The sequence below is a fragment of the Diachasmimorpha longicaudata genome, chromosome 15 (genome assembly GCF_034640455.1).
Source record: "Diachasmimorpha longicaudata isolate KC_UGA_2023 chromosome 15, iyDiaLong2, whole genome shotgun sequence".
NCBI classification, from domain to species: domain Eukaryota; kingdom Metazoa; phylum Arthropoda; class Insecta; order Hymenoptera; family Braconidae; genus Diachasmimorpha; species Diachasmimorpha longicaudata.
This window is the reverse complement of record NC_087239.1, coordinates 6,238,875-6,265,995: the sequence shown is the minus strand read 5'-3', so window position 1 is coordinate 6,265,995 and position 27,121 is coordinate 6,238,875. Positions and strand designations below refer to the sequence as shown.

General features: G+C 39.3%; 2 protein-coding genes across 4 annotated transcripts in view; one reads left to right on the top strand and one right to left on the bottom strand.

The window, feature by feature from the left end:
* Positions 1-27,121, bottom strand: part of LOC135169677 (furin-like protease 1) — a 73,259-nt gene that overhangs the window by 19,944 nt on the left and 26,194 nt on the right. The gene's annotated exons all lie outside the window — the stretch shown is intronic.
* On the top strand, positions 66-7,002 carry LOC135169676 (dynein intermediate chain 3, ciliary-like). The gene is made up of 11 exons (XM_064134879.1): positions 66-202; positions 481-728; positions 1,279-1,541; positions 1,747-1,907; positions 2,038-2,215; positions 2,516-2,944; positions 3,031-3,313; positions 3,494-3,605; positions 3,810-4,003; positions 4,690-5,107; positions 6,353-7,002. The coding sequence occupies exons 2-11, from the start codon at positions 546-548 to the stop codon at positions 6,976-6,978; spliced, it is 2,847 nt and encodes a 948-aa protein (XP_063990949.1). The 5' UTR covers positions 66-202; positions 481-545; the 3' UTR covers positions 6,979-7,002.

Sequence of the window (27,121 nt, the reverse complement as noted above, 5' to 3'; positions counted from 1 at the left end):
GAAAAATTCAATGGCACCTAAGCGGCTCACATGCAACTTTAATTTAACTGGTTTTCAGTGATAAAATTGTATCATACGCAGTTAATTTTAATGACGTTAAATTGCGGCAATTCGGGCGAGATTATAGACCTTCTCTACGTGATGTGAAAATTAAACAAAACTGAGAAATAGAGTGAAAACGTATAAAACGGAGATAAACGAGGTAATATAATTACGGGGCAAAATGGATTAATCAAAGTAACTGGATGTTGGAGTTTAAAAAAATGTCCGATAAAAATGACTCATTCGATCGTCGATATCTTCCATTCAAACGATGCGTTTCGAATGATTCACATCTCATTTTAATGATTAAAGTGTACATGAAAAACAGAAAAAAAAATCGTGAAGTTTTACTCTGCCGTTCGCCAATTATTGACGATTAAAGACCCTCCGGTTTATTCCACTTGATGGAAAGGTCTGATGATGCAGAAATTTTCGCAGATTCTCATTCTGTGGAGGGAAATTCAATACTAGCGGAGAAATTCAATACGCAGTAAAATACAAAAATGGAGATTGAATACGTCTACGTCAAGAGTCGATCGCTGTTTGGAAAGCAATGTATTTTCGACGACTCCGGGGTTACGATAGAGGAAAATATTGTATCAGATCCGAAGATGATGGGCAGATACACACACAAACATCCGTTTCATACCGCCACTCAAAATACAAGACAATTCGCAGTTCATGAGGTTAGAATGTGCTTTTTAAAGGGCCTTATTCCGAAGGAAAAAGGTCAGCATAAAAAATAATTGTAAAATGTTATGGGAAAATGAAATGTCAAAGGCAATTTAAGATATGAATATTAAATGAAGACTCTTTCGATGAGATTTCGAGACAATTTGAATTTTTAAAAATATTCTTTGCGCAAAAAAAAATACGCGAATCAAATAGAATTTATGTTATTCATGAAAAATTTTCAAGACACCGGAAAGTTCAGTAGAAAATGTTTAACAGCTTTCTGCGAAAGATATTTCAACGCTTCTTAACGTTCCTCAGATTACTTAGTGAATTATGAATATAAAAAATACCCTAGAGATAATGCTGAGAGGAGTGAAGTCCTCAGGGGATATCAAGCGCAATTTAATGGGGGGAATCTGCATTATAAGGGATTAAGATCTTTGAATACAGAAACAGTTCTTGGCTCCAGTCAAAGGGCGCCCTGCGACCGATTTAAAGACCGATACGCGAGCGATTTATCCTGTTATCAACTTTGCTACGGTCCCATCGTGTCATATCTAGGTTCAGACGATGAGTAATCCTGTCAAAGACAGTGGCATGCATCACACAGAAGGCGGTTGGCCCAAGGACATCAACATGAAGGATGAGGAATCTGTTGCGAGATTCCGAAGGCGAGTCGAGAAAAGCGACAATTGGCCGCCCCGGATGCGCAATTTAATGACAATTGCGGAAAAAAATGTACTTCAGAACAGTACCATTAACATTTATCAGCAGTATTTTGATGATATGGTGCCAACGGAGTTGGTGTTGCCTCTGGGATTAAGGTACAGACAGTGTTCACTGAGGGTGCGGTAAAGGGGTTGTGAAAATATTAATAATTTACTCGGTGGAAACAAATTAATTTCTCACGACATCACAATAATTCCGATAATTATTTAGCATCATGAACTTGAGTGGATTTCCTATCGTATTGTCCTACGAAAATGATATAATTTTAGTTTTAAAAGAAAAACTGATCTCATCTTCCAGAACTGTAAACGTTTACGAGGATCCTCAAGTTCTGGTGCGGCCGGTAGCCCATCTAGCCTGGTCACCCGACAGTGGAAAAAGATTGGCAGTGGCATACGGTTGCCGAGAGTTTCAACGAGTTTCACCTAAACTAAATCCCTACTCGTACATTTGGAATATCGGTTAGAAAGGAAAAAACAAATCCATTTAAAACTTTCACAAAGTCGAATAAAAGAGATTCTACAAGTTGTTGAGGCAACAAGATGAATAATGTTTATACACTTATGTGTGATGTGGTTTGTGATGTTGTAGAGAATCCAAACAAGCCATTCATGGCATTGAAAGCTGTTCACCCTTCAGTAACGATTGAATTCAATCCCCGTGATCCCTCTATGCTGATCAGTGGACTGATGTCGGGACAAGTTTGTAACTGGGACATACGAAGCGGAAATACGCCCATTCAAATTTCTCATCCCCAGTACAGTCATAGGTAAGTTTTGATATGAAACTACGATGAGGAAGATTAAATGGTATTAACGATGTTGTAACTATTCCTAACCAGATTTGACAATCAGAAAGCTAGATATTTTGGTTGAAATGGCATTAAGTGTGATGTTGGATGCCAGCAAAGACATGATCACTTGATGTACTGATTAATAGTTTATCATGTCCCCGAACAAGAAGTCGTCATTTGGCTTCCTCTTATCACTTGATGACTGAACCCTTTGAATTAATTGTCTCGTACTTGAATCATCAGAAATATAATTGAGTTTTTTGTTTTTCCCATGAGGAACCCAACAAACTGTGCTCTCTGGATAAATTCAAAAACAAATACCGAATTCTTCTCTGCATCGACTGGTGGTATAATTCACTGGTGGGATATTCGTAAACTTCGACAGCCCACAGACTCTTTAATTATGGATCTTGAGAATCCACTTCGTGGTGATGTCGTAAGAGCAATTGGGGTTTCAGCGCTCCAGTTTGAGGTCACAATGGGCACGAAATTCATGGTTGGAATGGAGAATGGAGTGGTTGTTAGTGGTACGAGAAAGGGGAAAAATCCTGCTGAAAAATTGGCTGTCAGATTCAATTGTCATTACGGGCCAGTAGTGGCGATTGACAGGAATCCATTCAGTACAAAAAATTTTTTGACTATTGGCGATTGGACAGCTAGAGTATGGGCGGAGGACACGAGGGAGGGTAATCTAGTATCAACAAAGTGAGGATAATTCGATTCGATAAAAATATATTGAATCAATCAGTCATTGTCATCTTATCGTCTATTCTTTTCTCCGGAAAAAAAAGACACCACAAAACATCACTGACTGGTGGATGCTGGAGCACGTCTCGCTGCTCGGTGTTTTACGTGATAAATGATGAGGGAGTGATGGAGGTATTTGATATTCTGGTCGGCCTGAACAATCCAGTCACAACAATTCGTCTTTGTGGGGACAGTTTAAAGGCGTTGGCACCACATGAGAATGGAAAACTGGTGGCTGTTGGTAGTGACAAGGGCAGTGTCTATCTCGTCGAGTCGTCAGAAGCACTCACTACCAATGCGAGAAATGATAAATTACTCTTGACATCAGTAAGAGTGAACAATATTGAACATAATGGTTATCTTGAATGTTTGACAATTTCAAAATATGTCCCCTGGGTTCGCATAGAATTTAAAATCAAATGGCTTTGGGAAATTTGATTGATTGGAGTTGTCAATATATATCAATCTTCGTTATTCTAATGAAAGATGAAAGATTTTTTCCTCCAGTACTTCGAGAGATGCAGCAGATATGAGAAGTCAATCGACAGCCGTTTGAAGGAAATTAGACTTGCGCAGAGGGTTGATTACGATGACGAACCACTTCCATCCCCATCCGCCGGTAAATGCTCATCCTGGATCATTCTTCCTCCATTAAAATCAATAAACTACTTCGGGAGATTCGGAATAATTTTTGTAAAAAATCTCTCTGACCTGACGCACCCTGTCTTGCTCCCTCGAAATATTCTCCTCATCACAATAAACATTCTGGCAGCAGAGATTACCTAATATTCCTCCCTTCAAACTATTTATCCCTTCTATCCAGTGAAAGCCAGGAGTAATAAGGGTGGCCCCGGCCGTAAACCAGACAAAGAGAAAAAAACAGATGATAAAAGTAGTCGAGCCGATGAAAAGGAGCGCAAGAAAGTGAAACAGAAAAAAACGAAAAGCGCCTGGGAACTATTGGAGGAACCTGAGCTGGCTGATGTCGAGCAACAATACTTCGAGGCTGTACAACAGGTACACAAAGAAAAATCATGGAATGAACAGTTTTTAAATTGAGAACATTGTTCCGGAAATTGGAAACATTTCTCCCCGAAGAGAGGGTAAAATGAGCCGCCCTGAATCATACGAGTTATCGTATAAATTAGAAAGCAAATAGGAATTCAATCTTTTCATAGAATTCCCACCAAACGAATGTTGTGGATATTTTAATCTATTATCCTCCCTTTTTCGCGGTGTCTTTGAATTTCCCGCCTCGAATGTGACCCGATGGTTGACGCCCCCGATAATTCGGATGACCCCCATCATGTTCTACCGTTTCGCGAGTATTTTCGTTTGCATCATCAGCCCCGAGTGGTCCTTCACTCGAGGCTCATCCTTAAACCCCATCACCATCCATTACCCCGTTGGGGATCACTCAGGGGTGGAAAGGGGTTGTTGAAGCCGATCCGGCGGGTCTAATTGATCGGCTACTCCCTCGACCTCACCTTTCTTGGTAATTTTCCTCGCGAAAGTGCGGAAAACCGAGGATAATTCATTTGAATCAAAAGGGACGGGATGGGAAAGGGAAGAAATTAATGGACAGCTATGGACACGAAGGGTCAAGTGGGAATTCTTTCTCATCGACCTTTATTTCTCATTTTCACCCTCTATTTATCCACTGGTATTTATTCTCATTCGTATTTACTGTCGATGTTATTCAGGAAATGGAAAAATACGCTGAGGCTTCAGAGGCACTTGGTGAAGGGTCAGAGGGTACGATTTCAACATTGACAGCATCGAGAGATGGCACATCGACAAAGCGAAGAAAACACGAGGAATCGAAGGAGCGAAACAGCACCGTAAGACGTTCACAAATAGGACAGAGAAAAAAAAGCAAAAACTACTCAATCGTAAAAGTGGTGGTGCCTCCTGTCAAGCCAGATGTTGATGTTGAAGATCCTGGTACCGAGGACATTCTACCACCTGACGTAATCGATGAAGAAGCGCCAGATGACGAGGAGGAAATGCAAACGACGATAGAGAATGCCAATGAGAAGGTCCTATCACCCCGAAAACCATCACGATTTGGGAATAAACCCTGTGAAGATGAGATATGTGATCCCATGATCTGCTGCTTAGGTAGAAGAGCTTTTGATGCTTCGGTTAATCGAATGGTCTTCTTTCCTCGAATTACATTACACGGATGTCCAATCCGGGCAAATGGTCTTACAATTTTAGTGGTTGGGGGGGATGAGTTTGACCACTTGTACTTTCATTTGGGGGATTGAGTGCATCAGAGTGACTGCGGTCATTAAAGTTAATGTAGGATATCGTAATTGAGATCCTTTGATCTTTATGGGAAATTGGTAGAGGCAGTTGTTAACTAAAAGATGTTAACTTCATTAGCCAGTGAAGACCATACACCGCGCCTTTGATTAGAAATGCAGAGGGGAATGAATTAGAAGGGGACTTCCTTAGAATTATTGTATACCTTCATTACCCTAATTTCTGTTATTTTACGACTTCCTAACGTTCAAATACTTGTGTCCTAATAATTAACTTCCCCCGAATTCTCTCTAATGGAGAAATTCTTTCACTATCGCGTTTAATCGCTCTCTCATCCGGAAATTCAGTACATAATGTGTTGACAGAGTGGAGTGTTTTTGCCCAGCTATTTGGCCGGGTGCCTAACTACAAAGTTAAAGTTGACCAGTAATTTCGCGCCTACAACAAAGACCAAACTAATTATCCCAACCGTAATCAAGATTACCTCGTTACGTATATGTTATATCGTTGACTTTGTAGTTGGAATATCAAAGGGAACAGCCAGTTGAATTTCATTGGTACATGAGTCGCGATGAGCCGCTCAATTACATCGATCAGATCTAAAATGATACGTTTCTACCGACAACAAGCGAATTGTGAATTAAACAATGAAGGGAGAGGGTTTTCGAGGAGGGCCGGAGGACGGGGGGGAAATTATCATTGGGATGTTATTGAATTACATTTCTAGAGAATTTAATCTCCATACAAAGGGCCTGGGAGCCAGAGATTAATATACTACTGCAGTTGACGTTTTTCCGAGTGAAATAACTGAATTTATCGGGAAAATTCACTGGGCACAGGTCGAGGTTGAATTGATTATTATTTTTTACGGCCCTTCCAAAGGGGATGCGATGTAGGGGTTATTCTGGGATAATTCACAAATGATTGTCACGAAAAATTTCATTAGTCGATGGATAATGTATTAAAAGAGTTTCCCAATCACTCGATGAATTTTCCGGAGCGATTTGACAATTTTCACCTGATTTTCCCAACTGTAGTATATTTTTCAAAAAATATTTTTTGGTTCTTCATTTGACTGAAAGTCTCGTATTTTTTAAGGATCAACGGTCAAACCCGGGCCTGTCTATTCTGAAACTACTGTCCGCACTGAAAACCACAAGATGAATGCTGCAATCGTGGAGATGCTTGCTGGTCTACCAAAAAACGTATTACCAAGTCAGCTTGAGGAACTTTCCCGTTACACAACGGATGAAAAGCACAAGATTCTGGCAGTGAAGGATGCACCCCCATCAGTCTTAAGTGATGCGCTGAAAGAAGCCAAGAAGGGAGTGAGGAAAGGGGGTGAGATGGGAGCATTGAGAAAATTCGAACGCTCCACTTCGGGTAAATTCACGGTGGTGGGGGAAAAGACGGAACTGACCGAAACAGTAATCGCATTGGATGAGAATAGGGGGACATATCTGAGAGGCAGAGAACTCCGGAAAAGTGTTTCTTCGTCGAGAAAATCGGTGAATAGATTCACTCGGAAGAACATCTCGATGCGAAATCCGTGTGACCCGAATGCGAAGAGTTTTACGTCTAAGGAAATTCGGAGTATCATTGGGGTTGACATCGAATTACCAGAGAGACCGATATCATCTACGAAGTGGACTGGTGAATCTTCAAGAGAGAAAATACGATATCCCAGATATTCAGCTCTGAATGTAAAAAAATTAAACGAGTGATATTTTTATTTAATTAATAGCAATGTATGGGAAGGCAGATATTCAATAAAAATTGAGTTTCTTTTCCATCGGCCAAGTGGTGTGAGTTTTAAAAAAATGTGAAATTTCTGGAGATTCCTCGTAAAATTCCTAGAAACACGGGAAAAATCACGTTCCTTCCCATAAAATATTCACTACCAGCACTGAATTTTTCCTCTGGCCGTTACTTCACTCCTCTTTTCCGAGTTAGCACTATCTTTTTTATTTCTCTCCTGTATCCTATTCGACCCCAGCTTAATTCTTTAGGTCCGAAATAAAACGGTTTTTATCATTTGAATTTCGTGATGGACTTCAGTGACTGGACACTTTCACACACCTTTTCTCAACCGAGCGGGTTAATGACGGTGATCATGTATTTTATTCTCAGTGCAATAGAAGAAAATGAGGTGTGAAATACCAACGAAAACCATTTTGCAAATTTACTGACAAAAATAACTGTAATGTGCCCACCACAAGCGCAATTTTCCATTAATTTTCCTCTGTGGGTTCACAAAAGTGTCAAATTCCCCTCAAATTTTACGAGAATTTTCTCCCTAAATTCACTTTAATGTCATTCTATTATTTAATATTCTTACTGCCCACCATTCGACCCCCAGGGTATCGTTTCAAGAATCAAATGGGAATGTCCCAGTCCCAAAATACCAAAGAAAAATCCCGGCTTCCGCCGATTCTCATCTTCCAATGAAAAATAATCACAACAACAACATCATCCAATTGAATTGCCCATATTATTCACGTGCTGATGTCTCGCACTCCCGATACGAGCATTTATTCAATAAATATTAAATCCGATAAGGATGTGATTGGAAACGATGTGTTTCCGGTGGGAGTTGTATCTCTGCTATCGGATTTGTCTACATCAGAATATCGATGAGTCCGCTGGGATCGCGGAAGATGTAAAAGATGGAAGTGCTAACAAAGGGATATCGTGGCTATGAAAATTCACGAATAAAAAATCCAATGTAGAGATGAATATTCAGAATCCATTATCGGGAAAAGTGAGGTATCGCCCGATGAATTGACGCGTAAAAAGTATTTTGTTGTGGGGGTGGTGAACACCGACTCCCCTGGAAAACATTAATTTTTCAAGTGATCTCAACAGGAGAGTGGAAAATTACAGGACAACGCGCGCCGAATCGTCGGATTTTCCTCGAGTTTATACAATAGTTTACGCTCAGCCTGATAACACCCGTATCACCAACATGCAAAAGTTGGCTGCATGCGAGGCACATGTAAAACCGAAATTCTCATCCTGTTACTGTCCGGATCCCATCTAGCGAACCTGATTACCAGAAACAGACCTGTAATTCATCCTGCGATGTGCTAAAATTAATGAGGAGCCAGGAATTGTTCCATTTGAGAAAACAATTGCTCCACATGACCCAGATCGATCAAGTACATATGTATAATACATAAAATTTGAGTTTAATACATAAAAAAATTTCTCCCGGCGCCATTCACATCAAAATATTTAAATATTTGAGGAGTTTCTCGATCAATCGTTTCCACATTGAGTGAACAAGTCAATAAAACAAATGTAAATTTATGTCACCATCTAGAGAACATAATTTTGCATTCCCCCAAATATATTCAGATTGAATTCTTCGAAAAAGAAATATTCTCCTTTGAGAAGAATTTTCTCCTTTGAAGAAAAACTGAATGAATTCGACGGAGATAAGTCCCCCCCCATCATCTTACCCTCTTATTTGATTTTCTTGAAGTTGTGCAATTTTCCTCTTTGTTATTATATTTCCGCCCCTAGGACTCGAGTGTAGGAGTAATTCTGAGAAATAGAGTATGGTCGGGTTATAAGGGGGTGGAGGGTAGGGGAGAAATCACGGGATTATTATCAATTTTCAAGAAGCGGAAGTACATGATTTTGAGAAGTGACCCACATTCAATATAAATCGGAAGCAATATTCAATAAGCGTATAATAACCCTTGAACAACGATTTTTATCCAACTGGGGGAGACATCGTTGGACATTTTTCTGAAATATTAAATTGCCATCCATCAACGGGGTTAATTTCCCTCAAGTAAATCTGTTCCACTTCGTCAAATATTTTCACAAACTCATTCTTCATCATTTTCATACAAAATGAATTTTTTTCAAGCACAACGAGTTGAATACATTATATATATATTATGTAAAGACTATATAATCTTTAAAAAATAATTTATCGAAACTCTCTGATGGTCAATAACATCCGCTAAAGTAGAACATCTCGAGGAAACAGTAATCAATGTCCTCAGACTATACCGAATGAATTTTCAATTCAGTCTGATATCTGACTCGGGGTGGGGATCGGAGGGGATGGCTTCGGGGTCCACGAGATGATGAGAAGATCGAGAAAAAGATATCTAACTGCAGATCTCTCCGTGCACCGTCTGACCGGAATTCCCCAGTTCCCTGAGATTGAAACTCTCACTTTTCATTCAAGACATTGGCCACCCTCCGGTTCGATAGGCAATTAATAGACAACTCGGGGTAACTATAACCCGATGGAAGTTGGAGGAACAGTTAAACTTGAATCACAGGGGGAGTTTCAATTCGCTGGGTGGATTCAGTCATTAGTCAGCCATGATGTGAATCGCATGAATCATCGGGGACAGGATAAAAACGGTCTTTAAATTGTTTTCCATCGAAATTTAATAATCAACTTTCCAGTAGCTTTTAAATTTCAAAGACAACAAATTCTCACTCGAGCAATTTATCTCCTGAATAAGGATCTCTTCAAACCCCTTCTTCCGGATAAATGAAGACATTTAATTAAAAAAATGTTCCTCTCGTGAGGCGACGAACGGATGAATCACGAAGGGTAATGACAAAATAATGATTCTCACCTCCGGCTCATTGATTCATCGACAACTCGTGATGCGCCAAGTCTGACACAATCGAGTTTAATCCACTCGTCCGTGAATTGATGAAAAAACTTTCAGGATAATTTCATCCCAATGGAAAAGTTGCAGAGCAATTGTGTGAGACACGTGCGATTCCCCCGAGTGAATGAGGGCTATACCTATATATGAAGTAGATGCAGACACTTGAGAGTTGAAAGAGAAAAGTTGAGGGAGAGGTTTATCTGTTCACGGTAACTGGAGACATCAGTTGGGGAGACTGGGGCAGAACGGATCGGGGGATTGCAATATGTCACAGACATATTTTTAAAAAAATAAAATTCCGAGGAAATAAAATAAAAAATTGAGTGATCCGCTTTGCGTTACGGTCCGTTTCACCCTGTCCTCCCGTACCTGGAGAAATATACGTTTAGGCTTTTACCGAGATATAGAGGAGGTATAATACCCACGAGTGGGCACTGTGAGACATTTCGTAGTGTGAGACGAAGTAATTGTTTCAGTTGGCAAAGTTTTTTCGCGTAGTATTTCGAGCGAGGGATGAGAATCCCTAGAAAGGGGATGAAAGAGACGCGGGACAAAAAATTAACGAGAGAAATTACGCGACGCGAGAGGTAGAGACAGTGGGAAAAAGAGAAAGGATGGGTGGAAGGGGGGGTAGTCCACAGTTGGATGCCCGAGAGCATTTATTAATGTTTATTTTTTTTTTTTCAGAATTTTAGGTTGTCCCTCACCAACGAAATCCAGCAGTTGAAATGAGGAGGGAAAATATCCTGTGATGTAAACGCAGAAGTCTTTTGAATTTTTCAAATTATGCAATTATCTTTTTCAGCTTTTCACATTTTTTTTTTGCCCCACTGCGAGGCTCATTAGCATTTGCTGTTGATGATTGGAGAGGGGATTTCATTTTAAAATGGAAGTTCCTAGGGAAGAAGAGATTTAATCTAGTTCGTTGATGTGGCGAGGATTATTCAGAATGTTTTCAATTCAGACGGTGAAGTTCAGTAAATTTTACGAGAATGTTGGAGTAGTTTGTGGGGAACATGAGAGGGTTGACTGGAATTTTTTTTAGAATTTTTTTTAAAGCGAATGTGGGAGAAATACAACTCTGATGGGGTTGAACCGAATGAATGGATTCATTTTTTCGGGGTAAATCATTCTGCAATAAACAAATGGAGTTCGTGTTGTTATTAATTAGGGAATTATTTTTTTAGGCGCTGAGATACTCTTTACATTAACACTCGGTGATGGGAGAAGGGAATTTAATTAAAAAATTGAACTTTCAGGGAACGAAAAAATTCAATTTAATTCTCTGAGGGGCGGGAGGGGGGGTATCATTCAGAATGTTTTCAGTTCAAACGCAGAAGTTCACTAGTTTCTCCTCGAATATACGAATAGTTTATGCAGAGTATTCTCTGAGGTGAATTTTTTCCACAAACGTGGGAAACCCTCACCTCAGACAATTTTCAATTCGACTTTTTAGATAAAAAAAAAATCTCTCTGTGATCAGTACACGTGCTATTCAATTTTCAAGACAATGTAATCACTTTTTTCATTACTTCGCGTTCCTTAATGCTCTCCGGCTTATTTCCATTTACACTTGATCATTGGCGAGAAAATTTAACTTTGAAATGGAAGTTTTGGGGGAACGAAAAGATTAAATCTAGTTCAGTGATGTGGGAAGGATCATTCAGAATGTTTTCAGTTCAAACGCAAAAGTTCCGGAAATTCTACCCGAATGCAGAAGTAGTTTATATGGAGCATGTGAAGTTGCGAAATTTAATTTTAAAATAGAAGTTTCAGAGAAGAAACGATTAAATCGAGGTCGCTCATGTGTACGAAGGGAATTGTTTCATAAAAATTGAATTATCGTTTTAAAAAAATATACCCCAAGTCCTCATTTCAATATTTCAGTCCTCAAACTTAAAAAAAAAAATATGGCTATATATTTTCCTTCTACACTAGAAAAAATCGATCACCACATTTCACAGATAATATATTACACATAATTTCTATTAAGTATTGTTTTTAACTTTACGTAATCCCAAAGTGACTGAATTAATCCGTAATCTCCGGATGAAGTTGTAAGACCGTCTCACCCATCCCCCCCTCACAATTCCGCTTATTCTCTTGTCCGGTTAATTACAATTAAGCGTCAAAAAGTTTTTAAATACTCGTAACATCATAACGACGACAATTTCCCACCGAGAATTTAAATTTTATGGTGTAAAATGTCGCTGCAGCCGGGTATTCGCGGGGTTCATCTAGATAGGTTTATTGCACCAGACGGAAGACGCCCAGACGTCTGTCATACCAGTATCTCTCGTCTTGATCTCACTGTTCCAATCCAACAATGCTGAAAGCACTACGTCACTGTTCTATCCACTTTATGCATCGTTGAGAATTTTATGTCTGATCATAAACACACCGCGGCATAGACTACTTCATCGCATTCTCCCCGGTTTCGCAGCAAGTAAGTGAAACATTTTGTGTTTATATAATAATTTAATCGTGGGTGTTCCTCGCATACTGTGCAGCGGTGGAATGAACTGGCCCCATTTTCGGGGATTTCACGGCAATTAGAAATTTCCCAGACGATGCGCGAAAATTAGGAAAGAAAAGTGTCGGAATTATAAAGCAGAGCTTATCCGCATCCGGAAAAATGAGGGATTTGCTGGAAATAAAAATGTTTATTTCCCTTTTTTCTCATTTCACGAAAGTAGTCATTTGAAATAAACTAGAAACAGACATTTTACACTAGGCCCCGCGTAACTGCGAATACCGTAAACGTCAGCGTGCAAAACGCGTCATTTACTGCACCGAGTGACATGAATTTTCTTTTTTACGGCTGAGTGAGTCATTCAAAATTTCCCCTCCGACAGTATCAATAGATCCAGTCGTAACAAAGCTCTTCAAAAAATAAGGAAAAGTCCCTCGTTATCGTGGCATTACTGACTAAATAATCCGAAGAAAATTGAAATCGATAAAATCAAATGACAAACCTTTATCCCAGAAATTACTGCAAGCGTTTTCATTGAAGTTTCCCGCGAAACTGAATTTCCCTCCTCTACCGGAAACTTCCGGCGATTAGAAGCGGCTTTTAGCTTGAAAGCTCTTTCATGTTTCAACATGCAAGAGTAAAGTGTGTGCGTGCCCATGACAAGAAGATGTGTTGAGCCAGAGGAATCGAAGTCCCAGTACAAAAGAAATGGGTAAGGAAGCTATCACGGAGTGAGGGATGATACTGCGCATGGGGTGAAAGGGGGGTGGGTGGAGAATGAGGGAGAAACATCCTCGTTTTCAATTCATCGGAGAGTTCGCAGTGCCACGGTAATTCTTGGTAACGGGGCGCCTCACTTTTCATTGAAAAAAAAATATAAAAATTCCACCCCTTGCATATACAAGGGGATATAATGTGGCACTCAAGAGTCATGTAAGGATCTTCCGTGCCATTCGTGTTTGAGAATGGAGACGGACAGGTATCCTTGGAACTACTTTTCCTAATACGTATCTCGTATTTCAGCTTCTTCTACCCTGAGTGCATGTTAGATATGTGTAGCTGAGGGAAAAATTATGTGAATAGTGTCTTGGAGTATGAAATGTATATCAATTGTACGTGAAAAAGATAATATATAATATACTAGGGGGCTCCGCCCCCTCGCTCGTTTCGCTCACAAGCGATTTTATAAAATTGTTGATGCATTCCCGATAAAAAAAACCACAATTTCGAAATACTTTGAAGTAAAAACTTTTTCTCCACGTGAATTCCGACGACTCAGAGGATCCACCGGGTCAAAGAAAATTATTTACCTCTAGTAAATATGTTGTGCATAGTACGAAATATCTGTCCCACATTCACATCCCCAAAAATCTGAATAAAATCATTGGTTATTACCCACTACGAGAAATCCAGTGATTCGTATTCCTCCAGCTCAAACATGAAACCGGCCAAAATCAACAAAAATTATACCCCTGAGCGATACGCTAAAATACAGAGGAAAATACCAGTTGAATACCACAGGGTAAATGTTAGATGGGAGCTTTCATCCACCATTGAAACAGAGACTGAGAAATAAAGCGGATGAGAGTGACTTTTGCTTGTTTATGCTGATTGGATGTCTAATGGACAGCGAGTGCGGAAAGTCAATTGAAAAACCCCCTAAACCTCTTTCCTCCATTCGTCTTTGTTAATTTTCTTGTTCTGTTTCCACTTACTTTGCACTACCAGATGGGACTAATTGTCCGGGTATATCTGATTATGCTGTTTCTTGGAGAATTGTTTCAATTTTAATAAGTGCAAGTCAAATATCAGGTAAGTTCGTTCTGTTGAGCTTTAATTGAATCATCCTGACGGCGGATTTGCAAGTGAAAATTCAGTACGACAACTTATATCGATTGTTTAAACTCAGAGTTGCAGCGGTACTGTTTCCTTCACATATACATGCAAAATATATTATATATTACACATTATATATTCTGCATTCGATTTTTTTTCCGCGTTTAATTGGTAATCGCGATTTTCATTCAAATCAAATACCTCTCACTTAATATCTTCAAATTCCCCCAACATATCAACCCAAAATAAAACTGGAGTGACCATAACTCACCCCTCACCGCACTTCACCCTCAATGAACCACCGAAAATCTCTGAACTCACCTGAAACAAAAAAAAAATCAATACCTCGAACAAAACATCAAGAAGTTGTAGAATAGTCTGCCCTAATCGGCCTTTTTCCCCTGAAAACACTCCCCGGATGTTCCCCAGAGAAATTATTGCATCTCACACCCCTCGCTGTATCGTCCACCCCCCCTCGCGGGTGTTAGCAACGAGATTGCTTTCATTATTGATTTTTGGTGGAGTAGGAAAAATTTATGGACGATGTATTTATCCAGCATGATCCAAGCCATTCCAAACGCACCACTGCATTCATCTTAGTGAACGGATAGCGAGACTATCCCCCGGCGGATTTCACTGGCCCCCGAAGGGTGCGGGGTAGGTGGCCAGAGGGAGAGAGAGAGAGAGGGGGTGGAAAATCGAGGGACCGAGTGTGCTACCCTCTGAAATCCCCGTATTCCCCACGTGCTCGAATGATCCTAAGCCCATTAAGTGCCCTAATATTCCAAATCCCACTCCTCCCCCAACCCCCTATCACCCATCCCCATCCCCATGCTCGTGCATCCTGTATTTTCGGTTGTAGTCACATGTCCTGGGCGCATTCCAAACCGGGGGATTCGCACACACGCTGGGGCTTTAATTCAATGCGACTGCGCACAAATAGAGGTGTTTAATGGGGCCAATGGTGGGTACTAGAGTCGTTCTGTGAATACTCCCCGTTTTACAACCCTCTGTGATGGGCCATAGTGAGACAGCCGTGTCTTAGGTTGAGAATTAAACATGCGTTTGTTCGTGGTAAATTGTTTTTATGGGGGTGAAAAAATGTTCAAGTGATGACACTGATTTTTGATGTTTTAAAATTGATTTATTCATGTAATGAATCATTTATCTATTTACCTATCTGTTTATTTAGGTTCCAATGACTTTTCTTTTTTGTTCACCTTCATTTTTTAATTTTATGTCAACATCTGACATAAATTTATATCCCAACGTTAAAAAAAGCTCTACATTCGCTGCTAAAAAATATCCTCAGAATTTTTAATATCGAATCCTGATATATTTTATCATTTTCAATCCCCTCTCCCCACAATTTTCCTCATTTCGTCGCTCACCAATTCATGATTCCCATACCCATATCCCAAACGCCAGTTTCCTCCCCCTCAAACCATGAAGGTTTCCCCCCTGAAAAGCTCCAGAATATCCTTAATTGTACCTAATCCCCTCAATTTCAAAATTATATTTTTTCTTTGAGAATTTCTCCTTCTCGGCATTTAATATTACCCACTGTCTTAATGAATTCATTTGGAATTCTAGTCCCACAGCAGTTGAACTCATCATCGCGGTTGGAATGAGGGGAAAAAGGACCGAAAATCCTCGGCACGCGGGGGATGTTCCGACTTCCGACTAAATGAGCAGTCGCATTGCGCCGTAAAGGGAGGTTTTTGGTGCGAATACAGGGACCATAGGGTACCTGTGTTGATGTTACACTGAGGGTGGGGGGAAGGGTGAGGTTGCGTTAACGTCCAGACTTAATAAATGTTCGACGGGGGAGTCGTACAAATGGGTTGAGGGGCGGAAGGGAGGGTGGGTTATGTCTCCAATATTCCTCAGGACCGGTCCACAATGCCAAATGGCAAAATGAGCGGTTGTGTCGGGGGTGAAAAGGGAGGAGGGGAGTGGTGGTGGTGAAAGGGGCCGAGAGGGGGTGGTGGTGGTGGTAGGGGTGAAAATGAAATAGCGAAGGGCTTTGTCGTATTGAGCATATATACGGTGGGGGCTTGAGGAAAGTGCACAATGACGGTGAACGATGAAGGAACAGAAGGGCTATCAGGGTACATAACGGCCTCCTTTGTCACTCATTCACCACCACACGGTACGTTGGCTTTATGCGAACACCGCAAAGGAACTCGATGAACGATCCATGATTTGCCGAGCCCGGTATTCAAGCTCTGGCTTCTGTAATGTGGCTTCGAGTTCGATTTTATTCAATATTCTTCGTCATTTTGGTGATTAACCAGCAGAATTGAGTGGTTAGCGTGCGATTAAGTAATCGAGAGGTCGAAATAATGCGATGAATCGATTTTTCCAATCGCTTTTATTCACATCACATCCAGTACAGTCTTCTTAACTCTGCTTAAGGGCTTAAATTTCGGTTATACTGGCTTAATACAGAATAATCCATAAATGGGAGGACCTCGGTCCTGAACTCTCGAATAATTAACGACGATAAAGAAGTTATTGACGTGAAAGCCTTAAAAAAATATTCTCCCACTGCTCTTGTCGGTGGAAATGTCATGTTTACATCCCTTCAACACAGCCCTCTGCACAGAATATTTCGTGGGGCATTCCACAGGGCTGTGCTTGTGACGTGTGATGGAAAAGTCGTTTGCAGACGGGATCGATGTTTCCAGCTCTCACCTCTTCGCTTCGCCTATAAATCGCCCCATTCCACCCTGACCGGGGAAATAAGTATTTAATCATTCTACATAAATATTTAACAGCCAGGTGTTCGGTAATAGGGGGTGGACATGTATGGATATATCGTAGGAGTATGAGAGGGCTCTGAGTCTGCTGCTCATCGGCATGAAAATACGAGGACACTCTATACTCTATCGATAATTATCGGATACATTCATGATTTCCGATTAAATTTTCGATTAACACGCACTGAATTACTTGACTAAGCAAAGTGTTATGGTCAATCCTGTCGGTGTGTGAGGTGCGGAAAATATCGTGACATTATTTATTCTCATTGACAAATTATTTTTGTCCATTTCTGGGCAAAAAAAAATCGATTGTAAAAAAAAGAGAAGAAGTATGTTGTCCCTGTCCATCATACCCTGAGTCGATAATGGGGTCTAATTTTCACATGTCTCCACCCCATGTTTTTATCACCGATAATTAGACAGTTGGTGAGTCATAAATATTGCCTCAGCAATTTGTAACATCCGAAGGTTAATTTTGTTCATTATTTACGCAATCCATTTAATATTCCCGAGAATTATTTATTCTTCCGTTTAGACATAAAAATTATTCCCAAGGAATCATTGCATAATATTTTTTCTATTTGTTATTTATGTCCTCATGTAGTAATTTATGAAAATAAATTCATTGACCAGAAATCCATCGGAATTCAATGAGTTATCTACTTCCCATGATGATTGTATTTTCAAATAAATATCGATTGATAAACGAAACCATTGTTGATGCAAAATAGAATATTTCGAATAAGAAAATTTATTCGATTGGAAGGCATCATTTCTCCGGTTGTATTTCTCAATATCCTGTATTCGATCCCCTCCATCTCCCTCAATTTGAATAAATTTCACTCTCGAGAATATCCATATACTCCAACCATTTACACACCATATACTCCTGAAGCCTTTAACCAGACAATTTTCTCTCTTCATTTTTAAAGGAGTAATTTTATTCTCTGCAGTCCCTTCGTGAAAATCCTTCATTAACTATTCCCTGAATTCCTTATCCGTCTGATACCCATTGAATCCTAGTTCCCAACTAATTACAGTTGTTATCTTCAACAATGAAGATTCGAAGAACATTACATAAGAACGACGACGATGATCTACATCCGTCTCCCCTTGACCTTGTCCATCGATGATAATTTTCCTTGTTGTCAAGAATTATCTCGTCTGTCTCACTCACTATCGCGAGATATCTTGTTTTCGGATATCGTCGACGAGAGGATAATAATTTTTCACGTGTTGGAGTGATCTTTTACGTGAACATCCTTCAAAGTTACGAAATTCAAACAACAACGGTGAGGTATTTTAAATATATGTATGCAGATGCATGTGCAATGTGCATTCATAGCTGTCCTGATCATAAATTCCACTTGCCTCGTGCATAAATAATGCACATATCATAAAAATCAACTCGTTGCTCAACGCCAATGGCGGTGAAAAGAAGACTTCACGATAATGCGAAACATCATCTCCCTTGATAATGATCTGCGGTATTTTTACATTGGTATTTACATTTTTAAAACTATGGATGAAGAGAGAGTAGTTGAGTTAATGTGATACCTTGCAAAGACTTTTTTTTATTTAAAAAATCATCAACAACTAATTTTTAGGAACTTAAAATCCAAAAAAATCTAGGAGTCGAGCGTAAAAAAGTTTACCAACATAATTAACACATTTTTCATCAGTTCGCCCCCACAAATTGTTTGATATTCTCTAATTAAAAGAGACATTCGTTTTTTTAATTAATACGCCATAACAACCAGTAAATTCTATCGTTAAAAATCCCTCAATTAATCTTCCGATTTGTTTTTTAACGAATCCCCGAGAATATTCTGTTATGGAGCGGAAATTGCATTTGGAAAATCTGATATTTTATAATGACTATTGTAACAAATCAATTCAGGGATTAAAATCACCTTTTGATGTGTAAAATTCACAAATATCATTTTCACTGTTGAAATAATGGGGTCGTCCAGAGCTTCGCTGGTAAAATTGAATGGCATTGAGTGATCAACGTTAAAATTTCAGATCAACTGACGCATATTCGACTCTTTCATGATCAGAACATTGTTCATTATAAAAATTAAGTCATTTTGAATTTGAGGGGCAACTTATTTAACATTTTCAAGACTCTCACCGAAAGTTTCAGTAAAAAATTGCTAACAGTGAAGACAATAATCAAATTTTCCCGCAGCACAACGACCATTAGTCTCACTCCATTGGTGAATAACCCCCCGCCATCCCTCACCCCCCACCACTACCCCTGTATCCTAGGTGATCGTAATTACAAGGTCGGTTGATTAAATTTTGATAACGTGATACAGCAAAGAGTTGGAGCCACTCCAGTAAAGTGGCGATGAGGCCAGGAAAAAAAAATTAGAGGGTGAAATGACTGGAGGAGCCTCAGGTAAAGGAACAAGGATAAACTCGTCCACCGGATACTGTAGAAAATGAGATGGAAGACAGTCATTAATTAATGAGGAGAAATATAATTAACGATCGCATCAGATTCCCAAGGAGCATTTAACATGACAGAGAGAATGAAATTTTAATAGCACTTGAAATTGATTACAAAGTGGGTATCTAGCTGATTTTAAAAAACATTAATCTTGTTTTTATCTGACGGAAGAATATCGTGAAAAATAAAATTCGTGTTGATGCACGAGATGCGGTAGAATGCGGCAAAACAAGGGAAAAAGTAAATCTGAAAATGCTAATGCGCTTGCACCGGCGATGGTATATTCACTGGGGGGAGGGAGGAGGTGGGTTAGGAGGGTACGTTTTGTTCACCTGGAAGGACGATTGCAAATGGAATGGAATGATAAATATCCGATCTGGTAAATCGTCTGTAGAGAAATTCATTCGTGTCGCTGAGCTCGGGAATTTTCTTTTTCGTAAATGAGAATATCAATACGAGACATTCATTGGTCAAATGTACCTGAATTTACCGAAACATAAATTAAAATTTCACTTGAGACATTATTGGAATAAAAAATATATTCTATGTTGCATAATCCCCTGAATATCAACTTCAGCAAACGACCGAATGAATAAAAAAATGACAAAGTGTCATTAGACTGTTTCAAAATCTGTCCACCTCACACAGCAACAACAATTTTCCCAAAAGTTTGGGTTTGTAATAACCGGAACATGAGTTAAGTACCACCCAGTCTCACGGAACACCAAGTTCCAGAAGTGTCGGATGAAATTACGCAGCAGTTGCAGTTTTAGAGTAATTATGAGGACCACTCTCTCCTCCCTTCAGCGCACCCCGCAATAACCTGTGGAGATTCTCATTAGTGTACCATCACACTGGGGCACCAAGAAATAGGGTCGGAGCCTGATATTTTCACGAGAGTACCAACAGAAATACCACTAATTGCATGCACCAAATTAATAAGAGAATTAAATTATTTTCACGATATAATTTCTTCATAAAAAAATACTGTCCTTGGAAAATCTTCCAGAAAATCCTTGTGAATCCCCCGGAAAATCTTGAGACAATATTTTACCCACACGTGTCATAACATGACTATCCAATCAGTCGGAAACCATCCTCAACCTGTTTTTAATTTATTACCCAGCAGCGTAACTTCCAGATATCCACGACTGACAGATATGAAATTCCTAGTGGAAATCCCCGCAATTCTATTTCATACAGTTACGGTATTCCCCGGTATTGCAATTCACTGGGAAAAAAAACCCTCCAATGTCATACTCCTTTTTACATCCACCTGTTCCTTGATATCCACTCACCGTGAATTCTGATGATAACACACATTACAGAGGTTACGGTCTAGACCCATGAAAATGATAAGGAAATATCGTTCAGCTTTCCAAACGAATTGCGCAAACATTCCGCAACCGTGATTCCCCCAGTAATTTTGTTATTCATGAATGAATATAAATGAAATTACAAATTGCGATTGACGTACAATCAATCGAGAATAAAAAACACACCTCTCTATCTCCATCCATTCGATCGTGGTATTCTTCCGATGAATAAAACGATAACGGTGAAAAATAAAATATCCAATGTATCAGAAAAATTGCAGATTTGCTGATGAGAGAGAAACGTAATGACTGTTGTTGGAGGTAAAAGTGCAAGTAAATTTTTTTCCGATGGATTATAGGTCTCGTGCTGACTCGACACGCAAAACGAACATCAATTCTCACGCATTCGTTTGCACGGGATAAAAAAAAATGTGTGCAAATATTTTTTGATGGATTCTGATGGAGGGTAGAAAACACCGATGGACGAATGAAAAATATAAACGAATACAAGTTCATTCCATCTTGGAATATGAAAAAAATAAATTGTTTACGGTATATTGCGATCGATTGGGCGCTGGTTCATAATGAATTGTCAAACAGCTCGAAGAAAAATCATAAAATAAAAATAAATGACGAGCAAAGTCTCATTGAAGAGTTATCACATAAGAAAGTGTGTAAAGTATCATTTTCCACACGCCCTACGTTGAAGACAATCGCCGAGAATTCCTAACCAGTAAATTCAATTCCCCGAAGGTCTACATCAACACCTCGTGTTATCGGTCTCACTCTTGTCCACATATTCCGAATATCCGTTCCCTCAACTTTATATTCGTATTCCTGTCGTTGTGCGGACAACAACGTGACAGTTGCCAACAGACAGGAATATCAAGACATGTATAACTGGGTGGTATGACGCCACCGGAAATACCTACGTCAGCTATATTTTTACAAGGGATATACCCCCCTTCTCCACCCGACTGATTTCATATTCCACAGAGAAACACCGAAAAAACCTTTACCTCATGATGTTGGCTTCTTCCTCCTGTACAAAACAAAATCTTCAATTCTTCGGCATAAACTTCTACAACATAAACTCGAAAAACTTCAACTTCCGGTTGGATTAACAGTGTAACAAAAAATGATACAGCTGTAATTTTTATCCGGGGTAGATAAAGTTTATATGGAAAACAAGCTGATGGTAATGCTGACGATGAGGAAAAAAAAAAGTTATCATAAGTTAGAGAAAACTCCTGTAGATGCTGTTGCACCATGAAAACGGATGAAACTTTCAGTGCAACACTTGCTGCAACTGTTGTCGATACGGATTATTTATTTGTTGACTAAAAAATACTAATGGCTGTCATTAGCACAGCTGAACGTCACAAATAGTATTGATCATGGAGAAGTAATCGATCGATGTCATCCCTAGGTCACTCGTTGTGTGTAAATTCAAAAAAATAAAATAATTGTCACTCTCAGAATCGATAATCACCACTTCCTCGGATAATTTCCCTTGATCGATCATCATATTATATGTACGATTGATGGGTATCTTGATATTCATTACAATCGGGCCACAGGGTTATCCGAAGCTCAGCAAACTGGAGGGTTTGGCCGATGGTGATGAGAATTGCGCATGTCGAGGAGTCTCATCGGTTGACGATGAGCACGTACCTATGCACGTTGCAACCGAAGAGAGACATGTATCGACACGGTCGATATGACCGTCTCCGTTTGATTGTTCGATGTCAATGGAACCATATTCCACCTCGAAGTGATACAGGACATTAGAGTCTCAGTGAGAGGCCATCCCCAGACACGTTCCACATGATATCTCGGTGAGAATCTCATCAACGATACGAATAAGATGATCACAACGTCCATGCAATAACCACAATGTTGCGATTCAAATTTCCGAGGATTATGGAAGGTTGGGGTAAAATGGACAGGTAGGGAAACCTGGACTATTCAATTTTTTGTCACAATAGCGTTCTTAACGAATGGAACGTCAAGTCAACGACTGGAAATAGTTTCAAGAGGAGATGAAAAAATTTGGTGTAAACTATTCAATTATCTTCCAATAAATTACACGAAAAGGAGTCAGTTGCAGAAATCACATGATGGCCTCCTTCGATCGAAAAAGAGCATGATAGTTTTCAAGTTGAGGAGATGAATTGGGGGAGAACGAGCCCTTGAAGCTCTCCCTCGAATACTAGAGATATCGACCGGCTCGAATATACGAAAGTGGAGGAACAGTGGATAGGAAAGACGATGAAATAGCTGCCAAGACACCCTTCATCCTGACTCCAGCCCCAATTCTTATCGCAAGGTCTCGCTTCCAGTGATTTAAGTAACTGTAATGTTGGTTTATCCCCTATAGGCTGTAATTTTACTACCCCGTCTAGTCCACTGACGAAACATTATTCAAGAAATTTCAAGTCAATCATCTTACAAATTTTTCGAGGAATTAACTACCACGAGAGCCTCATTTTTTAATTATTATGTTATTATTAAAATGAAATGATTAGTTGAAGGTTTGTGTTAAAATTATGCTCTTTATTCTCAATGACATCCGAGTATTTCATCATAATAACAAAACACAATCGTTGAAATACTCTTTTACCAGCGGAATGTCAGAGAATAAATAAAATCCCATAATTTACCGTATGTAAAAAGTCAACCCTCTGGAGTTTCATCCCCATAATATTGTAAAACTAGTTCAACGCAAACTTGCCGTATTATTTCCGAAACTTCATCGATGTTTCACATTTAATTATCCGAAAATGCATTCGCGGCCCAGTCACTGGTCCCGGTAAATTTTCGGGAAATGGAAAATGTCAGGATTACCAGACTCCAATGGTCAAATCCCATTTGAAGTTGGAATATCCTGCCTCGAGGTTATTAGACGAAAACTCATTCTACAGTAGAGAACTGTCGCTTTTCCTGCGGATTGTCGATGCATTTTACGATTCATTTTTGGTGGAGCGGTTCGGCCTGAATGAGGCATCATATAGTTTTGAAATTCAGGGGAGAACAAAGGTGGGATCAATGAAAGGGTCGAGGGTAGCGGAGAGCCTGAGGGGTAGCCTGATTGAAGAAAAAGTTGGGGGCGAATTCTTGACCTTCCGGAGGGAGGAGGGGATTTTTACGATTTTTTCATCGAGTTAGAATTTTACAGCTGTGATTTAATGTATCCAACCCTGTGCCTCGTAACTTCGTTGGCATTAGCATTCGGGTTGGACTATTAAATTAACTTACTGGAGAGGGAGTTCGGGGAGAAACATATTTTTCAGTTTATAGCCTCAAGTTGGGATGCCCGAGAGCACGAAGGGTCAGTCAACTTCATTTAAATTAATTGATGATATTTGAGGAATTTTCAGGATCTGTGAATAAATAAATTCTCAATTTTATTAAGTTCATCTGGAGGCGTGGGCAGAAAGAGTCAAAAATATTGTAAATACCATTGCAATCAATCGTCACTAATTAAAGTTGAATTTCTCGATTAAATTGTGAATTGTTCGGCTTCTAACAAAAATGGGGTGAATGAAAAATAAAATTAAATCCCACGATAATTGAAATAAAAAAAGGCTGCCTCTCATCACCAAATCAACCCCCAAACTACCCTCAGGACATGTCATATCCGGTTCAGGATATTCTCCATATATCTATACATATTCAACCCCATTACAGACTTCAGCTGTTGGGGTAGTTTTTCAATAAATAAATAAAATGCATTCACATTCGTTATCGTATTTTTCCACTGGTTTATATCATCCACATCTCCAATACCTTCGACAGTCAATGAAAAAATAATAATCATCATCGCCATGACGAAACCAATTCAATAATGGAATTCAATTCACTGATGAAATTGCAACCCTCACCATTTAACCCTATAAAATCTAGTTCATCCCCATTCGCGGCAATTGGCATTCTAACGTAATTAGGTAGATTTTTCTTCCACTGAAAAGTTCTACCCTGACTTTAATTGAATTCTGTTATACAGTTGTGGAGAGTTGGAATGAAGGTACCATTCCAAAGACGTTCAATAACAGACACGGTTTGATAAGAATTCCAATGCAAACGGTGGCCATCGTAAAAATCCTTGGAACTGGCAACTCGATGTACAGTCAATAGATATCGACAAGACGCAGCCCTTCGTGGAAATGCTGAAGACAATTGGAGTGCAATCCCGATGGCCCATTTTCACCGATAACCGTACAAACAGAAATTTTTCATGAAAATTGTATCTCCAGATATCAAAACACGAATTTATCGATGATAAAAATGTTTAAAAAATATTCGAACAGGGAAAATTCCTAAAGCCTCTAGAATTCTCCGATTTCCATGAAAAAATTAAAAGACCTGTGAAAAACGTCTGGGATTTTCACCCCAAAAAAAATATCCAAACTGTCCAGAATATTTTTATGAAACTCCTTCGACTCTCATTTCTATCTCTTCAAGAAAGCGCAGAGACGTGTAATTCCAATGTTATATTTCTGCCTCAAGAGACGTTTATTTAAAATATGAATGTCGAAAAAATCCAGCGCTTCCCAGCGAATGGTGATTTAAAAATACCTCTCGACTGATGGAATTTTCCATGCTGGGTTGCGTCGAGGATGAGAAGAATATCCTCTCAACGATGCAACTCGTCCTTTTCAAAACAACCTGTTGAACTTGTAGACATTGACCGTTGCACGTCGTCTGGAAAGTGCACTAAATTCCCTTTCTCAGGTAGACGTTACGAATATCTGAATAGTACAATCGATCATCCTCACTATTCCACGCACAAGTGCATCGCTTCAATTTCATAATGAATGAAGGTAACTCCACTACGAATTCCTGACAGTCGAGAACAATGAATTTGGCCTGACGGAGAACTACTACAACTGTCTAGTGATTATTCATTCATCTAAGCCAACTGTACAAGCTGTTGCATAAATATTAAATTAATCATAAACTCGGACAGAGGGAGATTCACCCACAACAATTAATGCTGTGTAATTTATTGATATTGATTATTCAGTTGGATTATTTGAATTAGAAACGACAGAATGATTCAAATATTTTGAATTCCTCCGATTTTTCGACGAAAATTCCACCGGATCCAACCAAAAGTTGCCACAATCAGTGAATTATGGTCCCTTCCCCTACTTCAGAATTTATTCCGATTATTTGGTGCCCACGAACACCTCATTAGCGATCAAATATCGCGGTATGATTTTCATCTTACGTAACGTAAATTATCACCAAAGACTGATTCGTCTACGAAGCACTGGGACAACTTTAACTTGTCCTCCGCAACCCAGTAATCGGATCACTGACAAGTTGGCCAAACGCCAGACTGATTTCCCTCTGCATATATTGATACCTCGTAGACAGACTGTGTGTTCAGCCAGTGGACGTTCATCACACTGTCACGGTTACTGGAGTAATTAATCTACTGCAATTAATGGAAATTAATTACGAACCATTCTCACTATTCTTTGAGTGGAATCACCAGTCGAGACGTAGCCCAAACTTGCCAGAGAAAAATCTAAGAACGATTTCATAAAAAATTCCAGAACATAAATATCAAAATTATGTTTCAAAAATTACGTTCCTCCTCACATTATGCAAATAATTACATAATTATGATTCATTATTTTTCTCGGTGCTCAGAATAATCTGGGGATTCTTTCAATCGTTGAATCTCCAGTTGAAACAGACTTTCGAAGTCATCAGTGAAAAATTTTATGAAGATTTCACACCGACAAAATGAATGGTATTTCCCATCTTCCCAAGGGGATGAAATGCATGAAAGCAGAACAAATATGCTCGCTATTCACTCTAGGACGCTCCATGCACGTGAAGAACGAAAGTAATGAAAATTTGTTTCCTATCTGGAGGAAGAACTTAGTGAATAGGGGAATGGGTAAAAGCTCTTTTATCAATATTACTAAATTAAACTTCTGTTGATTTTTCACCAACTTTATCCATTAAAAAGAGTGCACCGAGTAAAAAAAATTGTGCTAAATCATGGATTTTTCAACGACAATTATTCCCATTAAAAAAAATCCCTCAAAATATTCCCTACCCCCGCCCTCTCCTGAATTCAAAAACCGAAAGTACAATTTTCCCAAATCATTTTTTCCCACTAATCAGTGCTCCCTCTCCTCCCATTGTTTCATCCCACGACCGAAAAAAAAATCCGCCCCCGAATTCCACAGTTCACTGATTACAATTGACGGTGACAAAAGGAATAAATAAAAAAAAAATACCGGTATGCAACGTGTAAACCATTCATTCACCGCCTCCCCCAGTTTCTACCCCTGTAAAGACTCAAAATAAAAAAAAAACAACAGTTCCATTGGACGTTCCAGTAATGGAAACACAG